The following is a 26,314-nucleotide window of genomic DNA, read 5'->3' on the forward strand; positions in this document are numbered from 1 at the left end:
ATACTAACGAACAGGACATCCTGGATGGGAGATGCTGTTACATACCTTATATTAATGTATCCTGCAAAATATCTAACAAATGAAAAAGCACTATTTTGTGACTATGTCAGAGAGCTATAGGGTTACATTTCATATCTACAATATGACAATTTGAAAGTGGGTTCCCAACAGTCACAGCATTTTAAAAAGTAATGCTTTGCAAATTTCATAAAAATCAAGTGTATGAGCATAGATACCTTTGATGTCACAATTCCATCCCTAGCAATGAGTTATTCATTACTATTTTGAAATCACTCTATACACAGAACACTTCAAGGTTTTTTTGTTTTATTTTTTGTAATAAGAAATACCTCCCAAAGAATCTTAAGAAAACCAAGACCCAAAAGGGTAAAGGGACATTTGGTTTATATCAGGGGTGGCCAACCTGTGGCTCCAGAGCCGCATGCGGCTCTTTGGAAATCAATATGTGGCTCCTTGCATAGGTGCCGACTCTGAGGCTAGAACTATAGGTGCCAACTTTTCAATGTGTCAGGGTGCTCACTGCTCAACCCCAGCTCTGCCTAGGCCCCCTTCCCCTGGGCCTGCCGTGCCATCGCTCTTCCCCATTTCCCCGCCAGAGCCTCCTGCACTGTGAAACAGCTGATTGTGGTAGGCAGGAGGCATGGGGAGGAGGCGCTGATCGGTGGGGCTGCTGGCGGGTGGGAAGCGCTGGGGGCAGGAGGGAGAGCGCAGATGGCGGGGCTACTCTTTGGCAATGTACATTGGTAAATTCTGGATCCTTCTCAGGCTCAGGCTGGCCACCCATGAGTTTATATGATCCTAATACAAAATTTGTTCATTGAAGCCTTTTTTCTACAGTAAAATCAATAAGAAGAACTGAAACCATATCGTACATTCTTGACATCAAAAACCGCTCAGACATCTCTTGAGATTAGCATAATCCACTGGAAACCTTTGATGTATGTTATGAATGCAATTTAAAAAGGCAGCCATAAGTATACAGTTAGGTAAAAGTAAAACTCTTCTCACAGTTTGTACTTAAGTATTGAGTTACTTTGGGCAAAACTACTCCAGGTTTCTTTTCAGTATATTTACAAAAGAAAAGAGATTAGCAGCCTTGATAGACATTATTTAACAATCAAGCACTTCTGGTCTAAAATCTGTCACCTCTGTCTTTAATAAGTTCATTTCTATTTCAGAAGCAATCAGTGAAAAGAGATTAGTTTGTACGCCTGTACCCTCAGTAAATGTTATAGCAAAGGCTAATCCACAGAAGACATTAAAGCAATGTCATGAGTTCCGGTTGCTACTTAATGTGCCATGCAAAATAAAGAATATGTGATCTGCAAATTGTCTGTTTATTTAGAATAGTACACAACACAATAATCATTCTGGCAAATAAAATGGATATAATGGAAACAGATAAAGCAAGGCATCTGGTAATACCTTTCTAGAATTTATTAGATAAATATTTATAGCCCAGCATTACTGGTGTAATATTATTTCCCTCTCTCCCCCGACCCCCTTTACACAGATTAAATCTCTCACAGTTGGCACTAGTCTCATAATTCTCATATCATGGGATCTATCTTCAGATGTTTTGACGATAAAGTCCACATGTAATATATAAACACAGATTTAATTGTAAACCTGAATATATTACAGCTGACTCAATTCTTTGTCTAGTAAAATTCAGCATCAGATCTCACCAGGAGATAATTTTTAAAAGCTTTTGAGGAAGACAAAACATTAATGACAATTTTATCAGACCAAGAGGTAAGCTACATCTATGCTGCAGTGATAATTTTGTCTTGCTGATCTTATAATAAATGACATGTTGAATACATTTGAGAAGAACAGAAAAATATTTAATGATAAATGTACTGTAGATATCTTCCATAAAATGACATTCCTAGATCATGTCCTAATTATCAATACACGTAAGTTAGAAAACAGCAGGATGTCCTATTTTGATTATCATTGGCCTAATTAAAAAAAGAAAACAAAACAAAAAAAAACCAACTAACATTCTCAACTGTATTGCTTGATTCAGCACAGTATTTAGGCATACTTCCTTATGTGTTCTGCTGAACTGGAACTTCACAGAAGTTATTCCAATGTCAGAATCTAAGCTACAACATTTGCATTACAACAGAACATAGTGCCATGGGCAGGGCATACCTCAGTACTGCAGCCATCTCTTAAACAAAGGTAAATGTGTAGAGTCTTAATTCATTGTAGCACCATCAGAAGGTTGTTTTGGTGGCTTTCCCCACACTGACTGAAACAAAGAACTTCAGTAAATCTGTGTAAAGCCCAAGGTATGGCTACACTCGAAACTTCAAAGTGCTGCCGCGGCAGCGCTTTGAAGTGTGAGTGTAGTCGCAGCGCCAGCGCTGCACGTACTCCACATCCTCACTGTTTACACTGGCGCTTTACAGCACTGTATCTTGCACCGCAGGTCTTAGGTCACTGTACACTAACTAAAAGGAACTGTGAAAGGACGAAACAGGTCTTACATTTTGGAACATGTTACATGCATAATATACATGTACACATATATCTGAGTTCTTGACTTTTTAATCTGTTTTTTTTTTTTCAGATGATTTTCATGGCAAGATCCTGCCAGAATCAACTGTTTCCTCAAAGGGAAACTGAATTCTCTAATTCTCTCACCTGATTCAAATACTCGTATCTAGTATATTTGTCAGAATCTACTAGTCAGGAAAAAGATGATGGATTTTTAGATTGCAGCTCTCTATGCCACCCCTACTCTTAGAAGGCAGAGACTGTGCTCACTTAATGGTACTGTATAGGTACCATCTGGTACTCAAAGCAATTAATGGCTGCCTTTGTAAAGGTGTTTAAACAATATTCTGTTCTTGTTTCATTAAAATACAATGAGAAGCATGCAGTGTCAGACTCTACTTTTACCAGCTAATGTAATTCTTGTTGTGCTAGCATGTATTTTACTGAAGAAAGAAATGTATATTTTCATCTGACCATATCATTAGAACTGTTTACAAAAACCCATGTAAACTGTTAAAACAATCTTTACAGATTAAGATGTAGTTCTATTTACTGATGTAGGATTCATCACACCAAAGCATCTTCTGTTACTTAAAAGTAACCAGTAAAGCATTGCTGATATTTTACAAACTTTGAAATGCCAGTAAATCCTTTATTATGAAAAAACAATCATGTGGAGTCAAGATCTTTCTCAGAAATGTATTTGCTGCTCCTGCTTATTCCTCCAGTCCTCACTGAAGTCTAGTCTATCCATAACATCACAGAAGAGTAAAATTTATTGTTGGCGTAAGTCCACTGACTTCAATTGTGTGTTACCCCAGAGAGGAATTTGATTTTAACTTCTGGATGGAGGAAGGTGGTGAAATAGGCAGGAGCAGAAGAACTCTTTAATGAAGAGCCTGTTTTCACGGTAAGTAAGGGCTTGGTTCTGCCCCCTTGAAGTCAATGAAGGTTCTGTCACTGAATTCAAGGGGAACAGAATCAGACCCTAAGAATCTGACTTTGCTGCCACTGATGTCAATTTACTCTGGTAACTGAAGTCACTGGCTGTAGCACTGGTCCCTAAACTAATGCAGACCCTGGATAGCTAGCCTTCAGGTTAATCTGATTTTGTGAAGCCAAAATGTAAGTGGTGTGTGTCAGAATACTAATTTTATTCACCTTTTGAGCCTAAATTGAAAAATTCAGATATCTGTTTCTGGTGTTGGCCCTTCTATTAAAAACAATACACACATATGTACACAAAATACATAAGCAGAAATTTTCCTAACAGAATTAAACCAAACAAAGATTTCCACAAACATTCTGTAAACAGAGTTTTAGACCCAAGTCAATTTCTTCTCAGTTCTGACCTTTTGTAATAATTACCTGTACCTTGCATAGATAAGGCCTAGTCCAGTGTCTATTACACAGAAACTCAGCAGTATACTATTTTCCTATCATGGGCTAAACATTTAAAAACACATTCTTACCTCTTTTTCCAAATATACCTTCTTATCATCCAATGTATTATAGAGAGTAAAGAACTGCTTGGTTTCTTTGTGAGTTGCTGACACTAAAAGCAAAAGAAAAACAGAGCATGAAAGAGCATATGAGGCCACTGCCCCTCCAATATGTTTAGGGGGATTTATTATTGTTTACATAACCCTAGTATTAATACAATGTTTTCATAGAATTTTAAAATCCTCAAGTGCAACAGTCCTTCTGCATTTCAGTATTCCAATACAGTGCTACAAACCCAATATGCTGTATCATGGATTTCATGAGAAAGAGTGCAGAGCTTGAACATTTAACTTCAAAGGTTGGAGAGTTTTTTGGAAATCTTCCTAAAGTTTTGGGAGGGGTTTTATGGCTGAAAGGAAACACATCCGCCTATAGCTGTTTAAGAAGACATGAACTTGTTACAGGAAGAACGTGCATAAGTTCGGATGTGAATTTAAAACCATTTTCTCTTCCCACTAATTCCTGTATGCCTCTTACTGTGCATGAAGAGAACCTCTGACCATTTAGTGAACTTTTCACAGCTACTGCCAAAGATTCCACTCGACAATGATCATGACTCCGCCCAGGTTTGAAACTTATTGTTACTATAAATGACATGCATTTCGCACATTCAAGGTTTTGGGGTCTCAAATTGTGCACCCAAATTAGTGGAATACTTCTACTCTAATATCTCTGTGGCTCAGCACCATCCTTAAACAAGGGATAATACCTTCTATGCAACAGCGTGTTGTGTGAAATATTATGATATTTGTCAAGCTCTCAGATACCACAAGATTCTGAGCACCCCGAAAATCACCATAAGGAAATTAATAGTCTCTTGTCTAAGCAGATTGAATAGTGTCAGCAAATAGGTCCTGGCCACACATCTGAACAATGCAAGCAAAAAAAAATATTGAAATAGCTCTAACTAAATGGCATTGTCCATTCTGTGCACCTGAATGAGGGCTGGCGTGCGTGCAAAAAAAAAAAAAAAAAAAAAGTATGTGATTTCATGTAATTGAAGACTATTACACTGCATATGCACAAGGGAGCCAATTAAAATTGCACGGGCAATCTTAATTCCAGCATTTCCTAATTTTTGGGTTCTTGACAAAGAAACTTTAATGTTCTTTTAAAATAGTTTGTATGTGTGTAACATATACTCTGTGTATACATCTGACTATGCACTGTTCACAGCTGTACATACAACACATACACAAATTACACATAGTATATACATACCAACAGATGCATAGTATGCGTTCCTCCTTTCCTGACATCATGATTACAGGAAAAAATTTAGAAGCATATATACAGAATGGTCAATTTGCATGCCTAATTTTATTATCTGGGGGCACACGTACTTCTAAAAATTTGGGCCATAATATCTGAATTAAAGATTGGAAGGGAAGAAATTGAGAGACAAGGCTCACACTCTTCTTCTGCCTAGATATTGCAGCACATTTGTAAAACCTGACAATTTTCTGTTTTAACTCCTCTAACCTGCAGCAATAAATGGGACATGAGGCGTTTAAGAGAGCCAGCCTTAACTACAGATTTCTTGACATTGTTTGTCAGAACCACATACTTATAAAGAAAACACACACAGGTCATTCAAAAATGGTAAACCAACTTTAACTGTGATTAATGAAACATGAGTCAGATGTAGACACTTTCCCTGTAAACGGTGGATTAAGGGCTTTCTAATCATTGAGGCAAGAGACTGAACCTACTGCAAACAAAAGAATAATTACTCCAGAGATCTTGTGTATCAAGTTTCAGCCTCAAGGGAATTTTTATAGCCAGTTTATAAAACCTTGAAAAGAGGGGTATACAATGTGAATGTCCAATGACCCTTAAATAGAACAGAATTAGCAGGTGCTGTTGTCATGCACCATAAGCCTATAATGTGATTATGCTCCTTTCACTGGTTAGCCTTCAGGAGTACATTTCTATTTGATATACGTACCCTGACCATAAAGTTCGATAAATCTCTTCTGATACTGAGTTAACTCCGCTCTGCTGGGTACCTCATCAATCTTGCGTTGTAAAATAGCTATCTCTCTATTTCTTCGGGCCTGAGTGAAAGGTAGGGAGAAAAAAAATGGATCGTTTTATCATTTTAAATGGATAAAAGATAGCAAGATTCAGAAATAACCTGCTAAATAAGCTAATAAAAAATACCTGCACAAAGGAGAGTTAATATATCCGGTAAGTTTTGTTAAGCATCAAAATTTATTTCATAACACCAATTATAAAAGGTACTTGCTTACACTTACAAATGTTGAAGAAATTTATAGATATACATTTATGCGCTTAGCTAAGAAAACTTCAAAAATTCTGCTCTAGTAAGTTTGCCAAAAAAACAAACAAACAAACAGAAAATCACTTTGTACTCACCAGTAATAGTCTGATCTTTTGAAGCTTATCTTTTTCAGTTTTGTATTGCTGGTCTATAATCTTATTAGGTTCCTAAAATTTGAGAAACCAAAGAATCTCTGATTAAAAGGCAAACCAACAGAATTTAAGCATTGTCTTAAAAAAGAGAGACTTTTGGTCAGCAATTATAAAAAACACAGATTGAATTCTTTATTTTGTTCACCTGTAAGGATATCCAAAATATTGCCAATATTTTTATATTATTTTAAGGAGAGTGGGTCAATGAAGCTGAATGAAAAACAAAATTTAAGTTCTGAATGTCATTTACACTACATAAATAATTGCATATTTTACTAGTTTTTAGGCTTAAGAGAGAGAGAGCTTTTAGATTGCTGAGTAGCCTTTTCACTGAGAACTCCAAGTCCAAAGAGACAATTGCTAAGTACAGTAACACGCAGTTAAAACAAAAAAGTTGTAAATCAGATTATATTCTCAGTTACTACAAGTGTAAAACTAGAGTAACTCCATTGACATCAATACATTTGTGATCAAGGACTTCTATGAGACTACTCATCTGTGTTAAGTGAAGCACATGCATTATTCTATACAGGATGGGAGCTCCAAGTTATCACCATTTTCCTTTGATTCTCCCATTGTGTTGTCCTTAGGTTTCTGTTCATCTTTCGGCTTTGTAGGCCAGGGACTATCTAGGGCCTGTACGGTACCAAGTGCACAAGTAGGCACTTAAGCTGACATCATCACCACCACCACAATAATAGTGACCATGACACCAATAATCGTAACAATGATAGCTACAATCAATCAATCATATCTAGGTGCAATTCACCTGCTGGGACAGGGCCTGTACAAGATAGGGCTAACATGGCATGGGGCTATTTTATCCATGCATAAGATCCCCTTTATTCTCCACCCTCATCTCACTCCACCTTAGTGTTCTCACAGCACCAGTTGCTGCAAACCACACAAGGGTTTGTTCAGGTTTTGGGTGGGGTAGACAGGTGGATGTTTTTTGTTCTTGAACTGTTTCAAATCCTAAAATGACTAGTTATAAAGCATTTCTTTTCTGTTAATTTTTAATATCTTCTGCAATATTGAGGTACAGCACACGCACCAGCCATTTAAGATCATTCTGTTCTCATCTCCTTAAACCATTTACTTTAAGTTCGTTGAATAAGCGACATTACAGAGATAAATTTGGTGAAGGGCTGGTATTTGTTCCGCATTTCCCTGCTTTTGTGGATTTCCAAATCAGATCTTTCATGCGAAACTTTAACCTAGAAGGCTGAAGTCTCAATTCCTCTCCATGCATGCTGTGTTCCGGAGATAGAGGATAAAGTTATGCGAGCTGCCACCCACTCGATTCTGGAAGCAGCATATAAAGGCCACTCTAGTCATCTCAAGATATACAAAATAACTAAACCCGAGCCTCCACTTTTCTCCACTATAACTCCCTGCCCTCCTATTAGTAAAGATTAGGGTGACCAGATGTCCCAGTTTTTTAGGACAGTCCCGATTTGAGTCTTTTTCTTGTATAGGCTCCTATTAACCTCCCACCCCCGTCCCGATTTTTCACATTTGCTGTCTGGTCACCCTAGCAAAGATGCATGGTAGCAAAGTTTCACAGTGACTGTTACTTGTTAAACTAGTAAGTGTTTCACTATAATTTCATGCTCCACTGTTCGTTGTATACACTTGTTTATTATTTTTTTTACTTAGATTTGCTCCTTGTGGTGGGACTATCTTTTTTCATTGTGTGTACACAGCAGCTAGTTTGATTGGGGACACTAGGTACCTCAATATCTATTTTCTTTTAATGTTTGCTAGCGAGCAGATCAAAAGTGCTGAGGCTATTCCTGAACCCTAGTAACCTGCATGACAGTCAATCTGTTATGCATGGTTGGTGGCTGTATGTCTCAAACTCCAATTGGTGGTGGATTTTTTTTTAATACAACACAGGCGTAAAAAGGAAGAAAATTACCCAATGAATATTTTTAAATACTAAAGAAAAATTAGCCTTTTGATATTTGCTGTTTACCTTTTCTTCCCCATTTTCCTCTGCTTCGGCTTTCAAACTCTCAATATTTTGCTGTAGGCGGGCCATCTCTTCCTTTAAAAGTAATAAACACATTATAGTTACCTTTAAGGGAAAAAAGCCCAAATCTGTATTTTAATAACTTCTGCATTAGATAGTACTCCATGATGTACATGTACTAGGAACATTAAATAGCATTCTGTGCTAAGGGGAAAAGGAGGCAAATGTTCTTCATTATGTTAAACTGCATGCCTGGTTTTTCAAGTAGAAATAGCCATATTTCTTTCTTGTGGAATATATACTTTGGATGCATCTTAAGCAACTAACACAATATGGAAAGCAGGACTGGAGAAATGTAGGGATGTTAAAATACCAGCACTCTGACACCAGTCTGCCATATGTAGACACAACCACCACAACTGCACCCAAGACAAGTTAAAGGCTGCAAAATTATTTCCATTATAACTTCTGTTTTCATAACTTTTCAAATGATTCATCTTTGGGGCTAAAATGTTCCATGCTTAGTCTCTGCTGAGAGATGACATTTCTTCTTTTTCGTTATGTTTAAACAAAATCTCTTTAGCTGTTGTTGAAATAGGAACTAGAGAAGGAAAGCAATTCTCTCTCTGATCTTTATCATATTTCCAGGGTGTGTATCACCATAGCAGCGAACCAAGTAGAAAACACATTAATTATGCACTGAAATTGAAACATACTCTGAAAGCAGGAAGGCTTGATCTTGGGCTTCTCTCTTCTGGTGGGTTTTCAAAAGCCGGTGGCCCTTGACCAAGAAGTAGGTCCTGGGCACTGTTAGCTGCACTGTCCAAGAGGAGACCAAGCTGTCTCAGTGAATAATATAGACGGGTATCTAGTGTAGCTAGGCCCAACACTGAGTAGGCTTTTCAGTAGTGTTATTTGTAGCATGGTTCATGGAGCAAGACGACACGTAACCGTGCATCAACATACTGATGACACTCTTACCTACATTTAGAAATGATCCTTTCAAGGGGCCTCTTCTGTACTATGCAAGCTGAATGACATGTAACAAGACAGAACCTTGAGGGATGCCACAGTTTAGATACAAATGAATAGGTGGTTGATTTTGTGTCCTTGCAAAGGGTGTCTAAAGACCAATGGCGAGCACTTCTGGCTAATCCAGAGCTGGACCTGCAGGGTTGTCTAGCCTAGTTTCAGAGATACATTAGGTGACAGATCAAGGGGATTCTCCACAATTCTGTCATGGACTGGGTTGGCATTATTCAAAATGGATCTGACGTTACCAGTAAATGCCAATAAACAAACCTAGTACAGGGCAGGTGGACGTGGACAATTCCATTTACCAATTTTGATCAATCTTCATGTAGCAAGACAAAGACAGAGAGAGACACTTACTCTACAATGAGCTCTGAACTCTTGCTCCTGACTTTTGAGATTTTCGTTCATAGCCACCAGTGCTCGTAGGTTCTGCAATATGCTAAATTAGAAGACACAGCAAACTACATTAATTCTTTCAGTTTCTAAATTTACACACAAGGAAAATTAAATTAGAACAAGGTTATTTTAAACAAGTTTTCCTGCTACTGAGCTAAACTAAAAACACAAACAAATATCATTATGGTGCCATGGAAAATAATTAAGATTTGGTACTGCACAGATTATAATGCTTTCATGATGTTTCCCTCCAGTCCTCTGTTACCTATAAAAAATTCTGGGAGCGTCTCTCATCTGATATATAGTGTAGTTTTTTCAAGGGCTTTAAGTAGGAGGGAAATGGATAGAGGGCTTTATCCTCTTGTCAAATCGGCCTTGGGCCCCTCTAGTTGCAGTACATATCTAAACTTCTCCAATAAAGGAAGAGTTTCATTTTTAATTGCTGATTATGCTCATGTTGGGTGAAATTTTAAAGGCTCAAATAGGAGTTTCTTACTTCTACTAACTTTCTATTGGAGCTGGAGTCTTAACTTCTGTTTATGCGTTTGAAAAAAATCTTCTCCCCCTCCTTGTGGCACTCTAAATTCTTCTATATCATTAATGCATACAAAGTTACGAATCATGTGGTATGGTTGTCATTAAAACATGCTGTAAGTTGGGGAATCAGTCAGATATTAGCTCCCTAGCGGCAAAGCAAGGAAAGTAACCAAAGTACAACCCATCAACAGCTACTGTCCAGCAAGGGAGTTACAATTCAATGACTCACCTGCATGAGGCAATGCCACACCAGGGGAATTGCTCAACTTTGCCTAGAGATTCAGCAATGCCCACCAGATACGCCCGGACTTGTGTTCCCCAAGCACATGGGACAGAGTATAAAACAGAACACAGGGACCCCATGCTTAGCCTTTCTCCTACCCCCACCTACGCTGCAAGCAACCAAGACATTCAAAAGAAGACTGAAGACTCCAACAGAGGAGGCTGGCCTAGGTTTAAAGGGACAAACTTGTATATTAAGGATCGCAATATCCAGTGGTGTGAAAAAACTGCTTAATTTAGATGTTGCTCAGTCTAACAGGGTTGAGAGTTGAGACTGTGCTTATCTTTTATTTTCTTTTGGTAACTAACTCTGACTTTTTATAATCACTTAAATCTATCTTTTTGTAGTCAATAAATCTATTTAACTATTCATCTTTACCAGTGAGTTTGCCTGAAGTGTGTGGAAAAACTGCTCAGGTTTGCAAAACCTAATGTATATCCATTTTCCATTGATGAAGTGGTGAACCGATCAATAAATTTGCACTGCTCATCTTGAGCAGTGCAAAATGGTATATTCCTGAGGTACAGTGCTGGGAGGATCTGGCTCTGATGCCTTTCTCTGTGGGATTCACGAGTGGCTCTGGGAGCATTCATGCAATCTAGCTGGGTGTGGGCCTCCACATGCGGTTGTGCTGAGTGCTAACAGCACCTAGAGTGGTTTGCTGCTGGTAACTAGTGTGGCACTGTGAGAGACGGCCCAGGCTGAGAGAGAAGGGGGCACAGCAGTCCCACAGTCCCAGGCTGCACCCCAAGGGTCCCATCACACTGCTGTCACTAAGCTAAGAAACAGACTCCTCATAGATATATGTTAAATTATACATTTAGGCTGAATAAGGAATAAGCACTGAATGCTACATTGCCAAAGCCAGCAGTTTCCAATGATTATAAGTCACATAAATGAAGAAAATATACCTTGAATCTGCTTGGGATTCCACCATATCTAAGGCTGCCAACTCCTTGTCCAATTTATCACTGTAACTCTTAACCTAAGGGATGCAATCAATAAAACATGTAAATACATTTGCACACATAGAATGATTTATATTTTTCTCTGCCTTCCCACACAATGAAGCCAAGGAGATGAGCTTTCTCCAAATAAAAGCTTTAGAGAATTCTCTATAATCTTTGGCTTTAATTCTTAGCCATCATTAACAAGTAAAATTTCTTTCCAAGGTTAGCAGAATTCCCTTACCAGGTATGAGTACTGCAAACATGATGAATTTACTGACCACTGCACTTGCCCTCTACCTTGCCCTCCCAAATCAATACGTAGAATCCCCGTTCCACAGCAAGATGGACAAATGAATTCTACATTGCACAAGACTATACCAAATGTTCCTGTCTCTCTTAATTCAGGAACCTATCTACATATGAGTAGAACTGTCATATTTCATTTTTTTCAGAGCTGTATGAGTCAGTCATAAAAACCTTGCCTTGGAACAAAATGTGAAAGGTCAACAGATCATGTTGTTAAAAAAAAAAACTTATCTAAAATTAAAATCAGATTGGGGTTATAGAAAAGAAATATTCTAACTGACTTGATTCAAGACTTCTGTGCTCTTTCTTCTTCCAATGAACTTTTGTAGCCCACCATCTAACCATAAAAAACTGTGATTCAGACTATATACCTACATAGGGGAACCAGAATCTGCCTTACATACCTGTATGGGCTGCCTGGACCTCCAGTGCAGGGACATAGGCCTAAGCAGAGCTAATAATGTGCTTACTCTCTCCCTACAGTGTGTGGACAGGGAGGAGCAGAGGAATGGGGGGGGAGTCTTTGCTACACTTCCTGTTCTTATTGGTCAAAGAAGTTGAACCAGTGTGGGAGAATTGTACTTCGCTGCTAGCAGAGGCCAGCAGTAAACTACTATCCCCAGGTAGCAAAGAGGAAGGAGGGGGATGTATGACCACTGGTACAAACTACACTGATCAGCTTAAAGCTCAGAAAGTAGGCAAGGCTTTAGCTCAGCCAAGCTGAGCACAGGCTGAAGTACAACAGCTTGGTCTGGACTAAAGCACTGGAAGGTATTAATTAGAATGGACTAATTAACAACAATGTACACATCCTAGCTTTAATATCTAACCCAGAGAAGGCCTTAGAGAGGTCTCTCCGACTCACAACACCTCCCAGGGCTACTTGTGAGTGGTGCAGTTAACTGCTACCCCTTGTGCGTGTGAAGAGTTGTACTTCAAAACAACAATCTAGTCGTAAATGTGCTACATTCTTGTACAGTGATGAGAGACACAAAGGGACTGGATGTTAAATATTAAAGATTTTCTGCTGTTAATATGAATTTTACATGCATGGTTTATGGACATATTCCCCCATATTGTGTAATTTTACAGTACAGTTCTATTTCTCCTGGGAACAGAAACTGAAGAGGAAAAAGATTATGCTTACATTATCTTTATCACTATATGTTTTAGCAACATAGATGGGCTTACAAACTATAAAGATAGATCACTTTGTCCCTGCTAAGGTGGTGAAAGCCCCAAGACCAAGGAAACCTATAAAGATGATGTACTAGGGACGGATTCTCCTTGGCACTGGCATGGATTCATGCACGACATATGGTGCAGTTTCATCAAAGAACAGCTTGAGTAGAGATGAACCTTAAAGGTGAACCACAAAGCTTTTGTTAAAAGTAAACAACTCATAAGATTCCCAGATGCAGTTTTATGGACAGACAGTGGAATTATCTTCTGCTGCAGCAAGTGTTCAGGCTTTCTTTAAGAATACAACTGCTCAGATTCAGATGCTAATGGCTGCACTGTTGGCACCAGACCCATGTCTGAAAGTGACAAAATACCTCTTATAGAGTTCTGTCCATTTCCACTCATTGAGGTTCTATTGGTGCTGGGAGGTGTTGATCACTACTGGCACTCTAAGGGAGGGTGAATATTCCAGAGCCCCTCAAACCTGAGAATATTAGTAGTATTCCAGTAGTGCCTAAAGACCCAGCATACCACCAATGATTGTAGCAAGAGCTGAATTCTAGGAAGTCTTGAAAATATGCAAACTGTTAAACAAAAGGACACAAGTGCACTTAGAGATTCTGTACTCCATGAGTGGCAAAAAGGAAGGAACACAAAACTGACACATCAAATCACACAAGTGACATACCTAGTTCAATAACCTGTTTCTGGCTATATATTCCAAACCCTTAGCTAAAACTAATCTCTTCTACTGAAATGAACCCCATTAGCTTTGATACTACAGTCACAAGTGGTATAGAAAACCTCATTACTCTGACATCATGACAGAAACCTTCAATTAGGTCACTACAATGCTCCAAGACTTCAAAATAAAACTAAGTTTCCTAACATTTTAAACGTAACCATACATTAAAGTCAGAATTAACTACACGTAGAAAGTTTCAGGAAAGACATTAAAAAAACTTTACAATTAACATTTAATCACATGTTTGCTGTGTTTCCATGGCATCACAGACTATTTCTCTCTTTGTTCCCTACATTTAATATGGCATTGCAATTATATTTCTGTTCATTTCCTTGGTAACCTGATGTTGATATGTATGGATTTATATACAAAATGAATAGGCTCTCTATAGTACAGCAAATGTATACCTGATTATGAAACCAATACTACAGAGCCAAATGCCAACTGTTAAATATTGACCATTTCTAAAACAGCACTGCATGTCAATCTTAAAAATCAGATAGCTCATCCTGTACTTTGCTGCTTTTGTTCTTCTGATTTAAAGACCTTCTACAGAGATTTATTGACAACAGTTCTCTTTCCTCTCCCTATTAGCGAATCTAACTTTTACAGAAGATGTCAAATGGGTATGCCTACCCTGCACACGAAGCCTGGGCTGTAACTCAGGTTTGAGCCCGAGCCCCACTTTATATCCACACAGAAATCACCCAGACTCAGGTCAGTAATACTCAGGACCAGGTTTTAGGACCCTGCTACTAAAGTGGGTCAAAGCCCAAGTCCTACTGAGATTCAGGACCAAACACTATTACTTTGCAAAGTGGATGTAGCACAAGCTGCATACCCAAATCAGAAGGTCTGCGTAGTGCAGCATGAACATATCAGCATGGCTGAGACACCTTGGTCTACCAATTGTAAACCTAAGTGTACAATTCAGTATGCTCAAGCACGGGCTTGGATTCAGAGTCCCACAGACCTGGGCTTAGTGTGGAGTGCAGACATACTCATTGACTGTCGTGGAGGGAGGAGTCCCTACAGACGCGATTAGGAATACTTATATATGCATAGCATCTTCTGTCCCGAAAGGACACAATATTTCATATAGTATCTACATCTCTTTCTATTTATATGAAAAAGCATTGAAAAGCAGTAATCCCAAGGGTGAAGGGTGAAAGCCAATTAGCCTATATGTGAAGGGGAGGACGGTCAGTGCCATGGGGCCAGCCATTTATCATACAGAACATACTATGGGATCTTCAATGAAGAGACAAGACCTCTGTTTTAGGGATCCTATCCAAAATACCTATGCCCAGTAAACTGCATGCTATTTACAGAGCTGTCGAGAGGATGACAACACCACCATTTTGCGACAGCTTTTAAAATTTGTTTTTGTTCCACATGGGAATGAAACTAAAGCCTTTTGAATGTAGGTTGTCAAGAGATGAAAGCCTCAAGTTACCAGAGAGCCCTTGAATCAAGAAATCCATCCCAATGAAAACTTCATCAAAACATTCTGGGTTCAACAAAACAGCATATTTTGACAAAATGAAATTTCATTGAAAAATGTTCTGACCAGCTCTAGTATATAGATTAAACAGCACTGGATTAAGTGCCTAGCTGAGCCAGCATGGTCCTGTATTAGCAGTTCTATCAAATCTAAGTATTCCAAATCCAGTTGCACTGGTTGCAAAACCACCCCGCAAAAATACCAATTTTCCTCTCCACCAACATGCTTCAAAGCAGCTGGGGAAGGATCATCTCAATGGTAATAGTTAATTACTTTACCCATTTAATTATTAGTTTTACTACTGAGTTAGCCATTGGGGATGGGGATGTGGCTACCCATTTATTTGGAATGCATGTCAAATTAGATATCAAACAGCGATCAGACAGAAACAATCCTTAGTCTTGACCAAACTGGGCTAAAATTCAAAATGATGACCAAGAGATGAAAGATTCTATATATTCTATTACTAATCCAGAGAGGCAGCCAGCCCAGCAAAATTCATTTAAAAAAAAAACATGTTTATTTTTGATGGAATTGAGAGATTACAATCTCACCTGAATTTATGACCATCCACTGTTTTATCTCCCCAAAATCATGCAGAGAACCAATAGACTGGCATCAGCAAATTAGCTACACCCACAGTTTCAAGAGAATGAGATTAGTTAGTTTCATTAGCCACTACTCCAGTAGTTTCTGTACATTCTGCCTATATCCTGGTCCCACTTCACACTCCACCAGAAGTACTCTCCTCAGTGTCCCAAATATGACCAGGGGAAAAAAAAATCCCCTTTATACTATTAGGACTTTCTGATTTGATTGTCAAAACATTTCTTAGTGGGAGCAGAGTTAGGCCAATGCTGGAAGCTTTTCAAAACCTCACCCTTCATGTATAGTTTGTCTTTGGAGCAATAAAAGAAAGTAGGGATCTAGCTGGCCAACATCAGTTTCAAAGAAATACAACTTGTGTCTGTCTAATATTACATGTTAACTTCATAAAACAAAGGAAGAGAAAAGTAGTGTTATAGTTTGATATTACCACTACTATTACACATGCATACATTCTAAATTTGTTCTTTTCATCCTTCTATATGCATGATATGTTCCCTGAGGAGGTAAGCAGAAGAAATGTTACATTTTACAGAGGACAAAGAAAAAGATTACCTCAGTTAATGTCTTCTTTGCTTCACTACAGCCTGCTTGCAGGTCAGCACATTTAGCTTGCAACTATTATCAAAGAAAAAGAAGAGTTTGATTCCACATTCACACTAATTACACCTGTAATGGAGAATGGCAATATTTGAGCTATTGAATTATTTATTACATTGGAGGTTCACAATGGCTGTCTTCTACATAATAGGAAAGCTGTCAGAATCACAGTCTTTCCCTGTCAGATTTTTAGTGTACATTCTACTACATGAATTTTGGCTGAAAAATTCCAACAGACATGTCAGACGTTTACTGATGAACTCTCTAGACACATTAGCCTTAGAACAAACAGTTGTCAATGGACTGGTGACTTGCGGGATGGAATCTTTGCGCTGTGGAACTCCAGAGAGGTTTTAACAATAATCTAGACCAATTACCTTATATTTCATAGCTAGACTGGAACGAGGGCCTTGTTAACAAGCTACCTCTACTCTTCCAGACAATTTGGTACATTTGGGAGACACTGTGCTGTACATTATTGTTCTGATCATTGTCACGGATTTTTTCAAGTAACAGTCAGAAGTAAAGAAGATTTTAGCAGCAGCAGGGTATTTTCTTAATATGCACCAACCTATTATGTCATTATTAACAGTAAACATATGACAAAAAGTCTAAGATGACAGCAGCAAGGAAAACTCTACTGACTATTTCACCTTGTCACACAGAATTTATAGGCTCCTCTGATAACATATGAAACAAAGACATACAGTACTTTACAGGTAAATAATAATAAGGTCCTTGACTTTAGACCCAGTTTTTTAGAGGAATTCAGATGCCTAAGTCCCACTGATTTCAATGGGAGTTAGGTGCTTAAATACTTTAAAAAAAAACAAAACACAAAAAAACTATTACATAAAATTTCTGTTTACACAACACTACAAATAGTGACAGCAGAAATGGAATTGGGGTCAGAAGACGGGAGGACAAATGATGCAAAAATTACAAGTTGAGTTAATGGAATGTGTAGATCCACAACTATGTGATCTATTTGTTGCAAGACTTCATATAGAATTTATAATAGAATCATAGATTATAAGGATTGCAAGGGACCTCAGGAGATCATCTAGTCCAACCCCCTACTCAAAGCAGGACCAATCCCAAAATCCCTAAATGGCCCACCCAAGGATTGAACTCACAACCCTGGGTTTAGCAGGCCAATGCTCAAACCACTGAGCTATCCATCCCCCCACATTAGTGAAGTCTTTCATGGTGTTCCTGAGGATTTAGAATTAAGAGTTCCAAAAACTCAAAAAATTAGAATTTAACCTTTAATCATGTTTGCCAGTTCTCACTAAGGATTAACATATAAAACAAAATTTACATATTTTTTAAACTAAGTAGTTTTTGACCTATGAACCAGGCTTATTGCAGTACTGGGATCTAAGACTTCAAAACTTGAAACCTAAAAACCATCTCTCAAAAACACTGCAACCAATTAGCTTTAAACCCTCTTCCCACTCAAACCTCCCAAGGAAAAAACAAAATTATCCTCTGGCCAGAGGGTAACAAAAAAATTAAGAAAAGAGCTTTCTTGTAAAGTTAAAGAAGGGGCTATATTTGGGCTTATAAAGGAAACTATCTTACAAACTAGAGAGTCAATAGTATTACTCGATACTATGCAAAAGCGTAACATTAGGGAGATAAAGTTCTCCAAAGTGGCATTACTTGTTTCACAAGCACATTTTCATATTTTTTAAAATGGTTTTTCCTCTTCCCTGTTGTTGTTGTTTGTGTAGGTCTTTCACACAACTAGGGGAACGGCTCAGAAAGGAAAGTAAAGGGAGAAAAGTCAACACATTTAATATACACCAGATGAAGGAACTATTTCTGTACTACTGGTCCAATGCTCACAAGCGTTTAGTACTGTGGAAGAAATGGACCATCTGTTCCAGTAGGATTCTTCTGGATATTGCGCTCATGCTTACTGGCACAGGAACAAGTGACAGACACACATTTAACACGAACATTTAATTAACAAAAAAAATATTTTTTTAAAGGGCAGGAGGAGGGAGGAGAAAAATACAGGGCCAAACTCTCCTGCTTTCCAGTCCATGTGCCACTGGAGCAGCACAGTGGCTGAAAAGCTACCAAATCTATCCAGCTGAGAATTCCCTTAGCACAGGGTGTGCACAGCTGGCCCAGATCCAGCACCTGTGGCAGCTTCCCCTCTGCTCAGCTATACCTAGACGAGAGAGGGCAGAGAAGCAGCAGGGCTAGAGCACAGTGTGCTCCAGCAGTCACACAGCGTCTTGGGCCAGTCTCAGCAGAAGTAGGTTAGAGAAGTCCCAAGACCACTTCAACTTATGCTGGAGCACGACTCATCCTTTCCCCTCGCCTCCACAAAAATCAGCTTGATATGATCCTCTCCCCGAATCCACGGTTAGGGCAAGGGGTCTGGTGTTCTGATCTCTCTCTGCCTCTGAAACTGCAGCTCTCCTTATCTCACTCTTCATTTTGCATGTATGTGGGTGAGTGGAAGCAAGTGTACCACAAGCTGATATGTTCACGTATGTACAACACACTGTGGCACAATCAAATAGCTTTAGCACATGATTGGCAGCAAGGATCCATTGAGTTCTAATACTGGAGGACATATATTCCCTCCATGCCTGAGTACAAAAACACCTGTCTGCCTCACTTCCTTCTGCCTTACCCTGGGTCTCCAAAATGAGGTCATTTATTTACTTGATCCATAAGGATTGGTTGTTTATAAGGCACACTGAAGAATATGCATTACATACACACTGTTGATAGCAGTCATGATTTTTGATGTATTTCTTAAAGCCCCATCTGGGATCAAGAGATTGCATGAGAATCTGAGTTTTCTTTCAAAAAAAAAAAAAAAAAAAAAGTAAAAAAGAAGAAGTTTCTAGCTCATTTTTGGAGGAAAAAACCCGAAGTGAGTGTATCCTGATGACAATTATTTTTTTTTTTTGATTAAGATGTTATGATTTTTAAGCCAATCTCATGATTTTTTTGGGCCTTACTTTTGAATTTTGAGCCTTGGAGGTTAGTAATACTATATTCACACTACTTATTATTGATATAATACCCACATTTTGCTACACACTTTAAAAGCATTTCATCTGTTTGGTTTTTTCTACTTTGAGAACAAAGTACAGACAAAGTTAGTGGCTTTTTCATACTACAATATGAATTATACACACAAAAAGACACAGACAAAACCCACTTATCACACACACACTTGATCTATTAAATGTTAGAATAGTATAAGAATATCCAGGAAGTATGATGAAAATAAATGACAGGACTTTTATAGTGGAGATACAGTGCTAGTTTTAAATAAACTGGGATATCTATTAAAGTGCTAACAGTTTATGACAGATGGGGTAGGCCAGAAGGCAATAAAAATGTGGAATTGCATTAGCTTTGACAGAAAAAGAAATTAATCCAGTTCTGTGTGTTCCATTATGAGACCCAATCTAATGTTTACTAGCATTTTTAATTAGCTGTCACATTAAAGTTTAAGTAAAATAACCCAACTTTCTTTACAAAAATTTGTAAGCTAGCCAAAAACCTTCAATCTAACTTTTTTTGGTTGGGAAGGGGAAAGTAGGAAGCAGGAAAAATGTACATTTATCTTAAATTAAATTTAATTAATACTTCAAATTGTCAATGCATACATATACACATGTATGGGTTTCATTCTATAACTTAGTCCTAACCTTGTGTTTGTTTAATGTTAGATTCAGATAACTGAGCTATGTTCAAAAAACTATGCTCCATTGATAAACTTTATCATAGATTTATCCTAAAAAAAAAAAAATGCTGAATTCCCTACACAAGAGTCTTCAAGATGTATAACAAGCAACTATGAGATTTTATTGAGCCAGACTGTGGATGACCCTTACACTGGTGTACAGATGTGGACTGGGAAGAGTAGACATACGAGAAGCTGAGCATTCACCAAGCATCTCTGAATGACCATTACAACTACTACTTGAACATACTGGTTTGTCACCATTTCAACACCACACTCCAACAGTGGAGATGGAGAAAAAAAAACTAGAAAGTATTTCTTTTAGAGGTTTGCAATTTAGATATGAAAGGAACTTTTGTATGCAGCATCACATTCACAAGAGTATCCTATTCTTTAGCATAATAGTCGTATAATTGTCTTAGTAAAAAATGTGCAAGCAAGACATTAAAAGATACTTAAACTAATGTTCAGCATGACACAAGTTACTGGTACAGAGTGTAATTTTCAAATATCTTCTGAATGGCAAAAGCATTGTGGTCAAATACATTTACCGATGCTTTTTGTTTGTTACCCACACAAACCTACCTCTTCCAAAAGTTTGGTTTTCTGCGAGATTTGCTTGCTTAGTGATGCCACTTTCCTTCGGTGCTGCTGGGCAGCCCCGAGTCTTTCTGGACGTTCCTCAGAAGAAAGCTCAGATTGCTGAAAAATAAATAAAAGTCAACAAAACAGAGGGTTGAATTGCACATAGCCAGTATTTGCTTTACAGGGACACAGGAACGCAGGAACAGACACAGTGGATAGGAATTATGGTCCACCTAGTCCAGTATTCTGTCTCTAAGAGTAACCAATACCAGCTACCTCATAGGAAAGTGTAAGAACCCCATGGCAAGCAGATGTGGGGTAATTTACTCCCACAACGCTGGCTTCATCACTGCATGTGGCTTCCACTGAGGTCAGCAGGCAACTGTACGGATAAATTATATAATGGATGCAGGGATGTGCATATATTTTAAGAGTTGGAAGAAAGTGGATTAAGTCTTCTTGAAAAGCCCTTCTAAAACACTACAGTATTCTATAGTAATGAGCTAAAATAACATCTCTTCTATTAAGCTGTATTAACATTTGCAGTATACTGTAAAGGGATGAGCCTGTTACAGCAGTACAACTGTTCTTAACAGCAGTTCTAGGGTGGTGTGGCTGAAACAAAAGATTGTAAAAAAGATGCAAGAAAAAAATGGGAACAATTTTCAAACAGCTCTCACTGTTAGGAATGGGAGTTTCCCAGCGTAGTCTTGCTTTATGCACCCTATTTTGAAGCAGATATGGTCCCAAAGCCTCTGTGTTTGATCCTGAAGATGAACAGACAAGCTTTAGGATGTTCTGATTTGGAATACTGGTTCAGGCTTATCCCTATACTGAAAACACATCCTCGATCAGTTAATTTTCTTCTCAAAGCCTCTCCATTCCTGTGAACCTACAGCCTTGGTTATTTACTCAATTGAGACTACATTTCCAATAGTCTTCTATAGAGATAAAGACTATAGCAACTTGAATCCAGATTCCTGCTGCCTATAGACTAAGATAGATTGACTGAAAAATTCTTTACCAGCGGTATTATTTATAATGGGAGAGTATATCAATAGATCGAGGAGTTTTTCAAAGGCAAAAAATGGCAATTAAGCACCTCACTGAGTGTTATGCATCTAATGACCATTGACGCCTTTGAAAATCTCCCCTTATCTATTTGTCATTTCATCATAACAAAGATTTTTAATTGCTTCATCTACTTCAGGCTGCCTTCTCATTCCAATTAACTTTTGACATTTCATCAGCAAAAAACCCACTTTCCACTCATTTAGGTGCTAATTTATGAAGTCTGTCAAAGGTATGAGGACTTTATCATAGACCATTCCCAATAACAACCTTATTTTGGTAGCTACTGAAATATATATAGGTAAAATATTATTGGGAGAACTCCATACTCTTTTGATATCTACTTGCTTCCGAAATCTGCCCTTAACAGTGTTGGGGTCACTCTGCAAAAGTAACTGGGCAGTGGAAGTCAGAGTGTGACCTACAGTAACTCCTCACTGAACATTTTAGTTATGTTCTTGAAAAATGTAACTTTAAGTGGAATGATGTTAAGCGAATCCAATTTCCCCATAAAAATGAATGTAAATGGGGGTAGGAGGGGAGGCGCATTAGGTTCCAGGGAAAATTTTTTTGCCATACAGTACAGTACTATAGTTGGGATGTGCCCTCGCCTTACCCCACAGAGGCATGGCCCACTGACACTGGAGACAATCAGGCAGACAAGGAGGCTGAAGGTGCTATAGACTAGAAGAAGCACGTTGCACAGCAGAAGCAGCAGCTCCCCCTACGCTGCAAGAACCAGGGGCGGGGGGGCTCAACCCTCGGCCTGCCCACGCCACCTCTTCCCCCAAGCCCTTACCCTTAACCCGCCTCTTCTTCCCCCATTACTCCACACTCCCTTCCTCCTGCCCGCGGCAATCAGTTGGCTTGCAACATTCAGGGAGCAGGAGGAGCGAGGATTCAGTGTGCAGGCTCCCTCCTCTGCCTCCTGCCCACAGCAATCAGCTGGTTTGCAGCGTTCGGAAGGCAGGGGGAGCCTGCGCGCCTAGTCCTCGCTCCTCTCCCCCACCCTCCTGAACGCCGCAAGCCAGCAAGAGGTCGGGGGAGAAGGGGGAAGGTGCTAATCCACAGGGTCTGCCAGCAGGCGAGAGGTTCTTGGGGGGCGGGGGTACAGGGGACCTGATGGGGGGCTGCCAGCTGTGGACAAAGCAGGCAGCCAAAACAATGCTATAGCAAAGCATTGCACAACTTTAAATGGAGCATGTTCTGTAATTGAGAATGGACGCAAGATAGAAACAACGTTAAGTGGGGAGTTTCTATACATGCTTGTATGCTGGTTGTTGGTGTCAGGGCTGCATGCCGCAGCAACATGGCATCAAAGGCACCCAGAACTGCAGGGCAGGTGGTAACAACCCCTTTACCAGTCTGAGTTGAACCCGAAGAGTCATAGCGCACCTCTACCATCTTCTCAGTCTTGCCACCTTTTCCCCCTGCATAGGATTTCACCAAGTGTCATTGCTGCTTCTCCCACAACTTACTAGAAATCCAACTTTCCTGTTCTGACAGCACTTGCTTGATGCCCTGGTCATCTGTAATCTTTGTGTCTTAGCTAGACATGCCCTTCTGACAAATGATCAGTACAAATTTATATAATATAAATATAAATAAAAGTTTCATTCTACTCAATAGGGGGTCTCACCGACTAGGACTGCATTTTTTGTGTGAAAATAAAAACAAATTTAGGTAACTATGTCTATGAAAACTAATTTGAAGCTATAAAGTTTGCTGTGGTTTCATCTAACTAGATATTAGAATTAGGAAACAAACAGAGAAACATTATCTGACTTGGTCAACAGCTTTATAACTGGCATGTTTATCACAGTTTAACATAAAACTTGTGTATAACTCAGATTATGTTACATCTTGTGATGGTGAAAGCCTAATATAAAAAAACAAACCTATAATCTGTTGTCTGTCTCTCAATTACCAAAAATGAACAATGGTTCTGAATAAGATATTTACAATCAAATTGTATAAGCTTTGTTCTACAGAGACTGACTTAATAAAACATTTTTAATTTAAGAACTAAGGAAAAATATGCCTTTAGCATCAGTCACATCGATTCCCAGTTTTAAGACTTCAAAAGAAACAGATGTATTGAGTTCCTCAACTCGGCTGTTTCAATTTATGGCTTATTCCTGTTCAATATACATTTATAACAGCTTTTTTAGCTTTCAGTTTTAGCATCTTGTTTATGTTGATCTATTCAGGCTTTTGATATCTTGCCGGCATGTGATTTGTACAAGACTAGACTTTTATCAACTCTATATAACCATAATTCATTACTACTTTAGACAGAGCCCTTAACTTATTCCTCTATAGAATCTGCAACATTCATAAAGCCAGTAACTATCAATGTTACTCTTTCATGCAGCCTTCAGTTAGGATGCAGCTATGAATAATGCACAGTGAAAATCTAGATTGGAGCTTTTGTGCACCTGAATACAAATAGCTAAAACTGAACTTCCTTTTAACCAATGACTTTGTGGTAGCAACAACAGTGTTGATTATAATCCCCTTTAGTGGCTCAGCTGCAGAACACCAATGATCATTTGTGAAGTGCCGTTACCAGAGAGAACAATCTACATTATTCTGCTGAATATCCTCTCTACTAATCAGAATCTCTTCAGTCTTTTAAAGTAAGATACTGCATGCTGTGGCATTTACTGATCATATACCAGCTGAAGTCTAAAGTTAAATCAAGCTTAAAAAAAATTATTTAAGTATCAAAAACCGAGTAGCACTGTGAGTTCAATCCACAATTTATTCATTCTGTCCAGATTCTCTCTTTCCATGGTGAATTAAGTGACTTTGAAAGGTTATGGGAGTTGTTAACCCCAGGATCTAAAGATCTCCTCCCAAAAAGACGACATGCAGCACAAGAAGCAACAGTGCAAGTTTCCCAAAACTGCATTACCAAATGGAGTCAAACCTTACCCATAAGGACCATTCCTAAATAGTTCAGTCATATAATCAGATAATGGAGAAAAAGAAAGAAACCAATTATGGGCCATCAAGTCCATTTTCCCCCCCACCCTCCCACGTCCATCAAGTACAGTATTATTCCTTATGTTCGACACTCAAAACTGAAGAGGACCAGGTGGTACAGACAAATTATATTACAGAACAGAATCTATCAGTGACTTGGCTTTTGCCTGAAACCAAGTCCAATGTGAAAGGTATCTTATAAAGCAACTTATTAAAAACATTAGCTTTCTAGTGGGTTCAAACACCCAAGGCACTCTAACCTACTCTACATCAGTATTAAACATTACAGACATTTATCAAACACTAGAAAATTGTCCAGTCTCTGGAGAGGAGTAGCACATAACAGATGAAGACTTTTTGTAACTTTAACTTTCATTTTAGATTGCCAGAGAAAAGAAACTTTGTTCTTAAAACATACAATTAAAGTGTGCTAGTCTTGCTAGAACACCCACATGACATGTAACTTTTACAATACCATGTTGATGACAACATTGTAAATATCTTCTGTATATTTAGTTCATGACAAATCTGATACCCCCCCGCCCCCCAAAAGTTGATCAAGAAGGTTTTTGATTCAAGAACGTTTTGCTGCCATAGATGCCAAAGGACTAAATTGAACAAAGCTGGCAAACAGGCATGTGGAGTACGAGTCCAACTTATATGCTGGGCCAAGAAAGCAGTGCCTAAGGAGGGCAGGCAATACTGCAGTTTCTGCCCTGTCCGGAGTTTCGACAGGGATGGTAGACTGACTGCGTCATATAGCTCCAAAGGAGATCTGTTTGAGAGAACCCTTTCCAGGCAACCCTGAATCCCTGTTAGTTCTGACTGACCAAGTCATGCTCCTGGGGCATCAGTACTCCCAGTTAGATGTTGTGTCAAACTCTTATGTTTGTCCCTTAGAGTGTGGAAATATGTCCAGTTTACATCACAGGAATGTGGGGGCCAAAAGTTTTCATGACCCTGTATCTATTAAAACAGAACTAGCAACAAAATGGGTGAAACATGCTCTAGATGGTCCCAGTATACTGATGAGCTATTAATTTCAGAGAGAATTCAGAGTTCTGTATCCCACATATTGTCAATCATTTTTTCCCCATTTTTTCTAGTTCTAGGATAAACTGGCACTAGTCTTTAGCCATCAAAACATGCTTTCTTCCTCCCACTTCATCTGGAAGCCAATTGGTAACAAATACACACTGGGGATATACATAGCTAACCTGCAAGAAAAAAAGTTTCAGTTTGGAAGTTATGAAGAATTCAGAAGGCCAATCAACAACTGGTTCCTCCCACCCACCCCAGTAGGGAAAAGTAACAAATAAAATACCAAGATGACTATTGCTCCCCACTTTAATTACATCCTGA

At 38.7% G+C, this 26,314-nt stretch overlaps 1 protein-coding gene across 1 annotated transcript in view; it reads right to left on the reverse strand.

Annotated features, from left to right (window-relative positions):
- CCDC93 (CCC complex scaffolding subunit CCDC93) overlaps positions 1-26,314 on the reverse strand; it is a 105,812-nt gene that overhangs the window by 12,916 nt on the left and 66,582 nt on the right. The window contains 8 exon segments of the mRNA XM_032794040.2: positions 4,002-4,084; positions 5,981-6,089; positions 6,412-6,483; positions 8,447-8,518; positions 9,836-9,917; positions 11,606-11,679; positions 16,543-16,605; positions 20,894-21,010. Of these exon segments, the coding sequence (XP_032649931.1) occupies positions 4,002-4,084; positions 5,981-6,089; positions 6,412-6,483; positions 8,447-8,518; positions 9,836-9,917; positions 11,606-11,679; positions 16,543-16,605; positions 20,894-21,010 (672 nt within the window).

This window comes from Chelonoidis abingdonii, chromosome 10 (assembly GCF_003597395.2).
Source record: "Chelonoidis abingdonii isolate Lonesome George chromosome 10, CheloAbing_2.0, whole genome shotgun sequence".
Lineage (NCBI taxonomy): Eukaryota > Metazoa > Chordata > Testudines > Testudinidae > Chelonoidis > Chelonoidis abingdonii.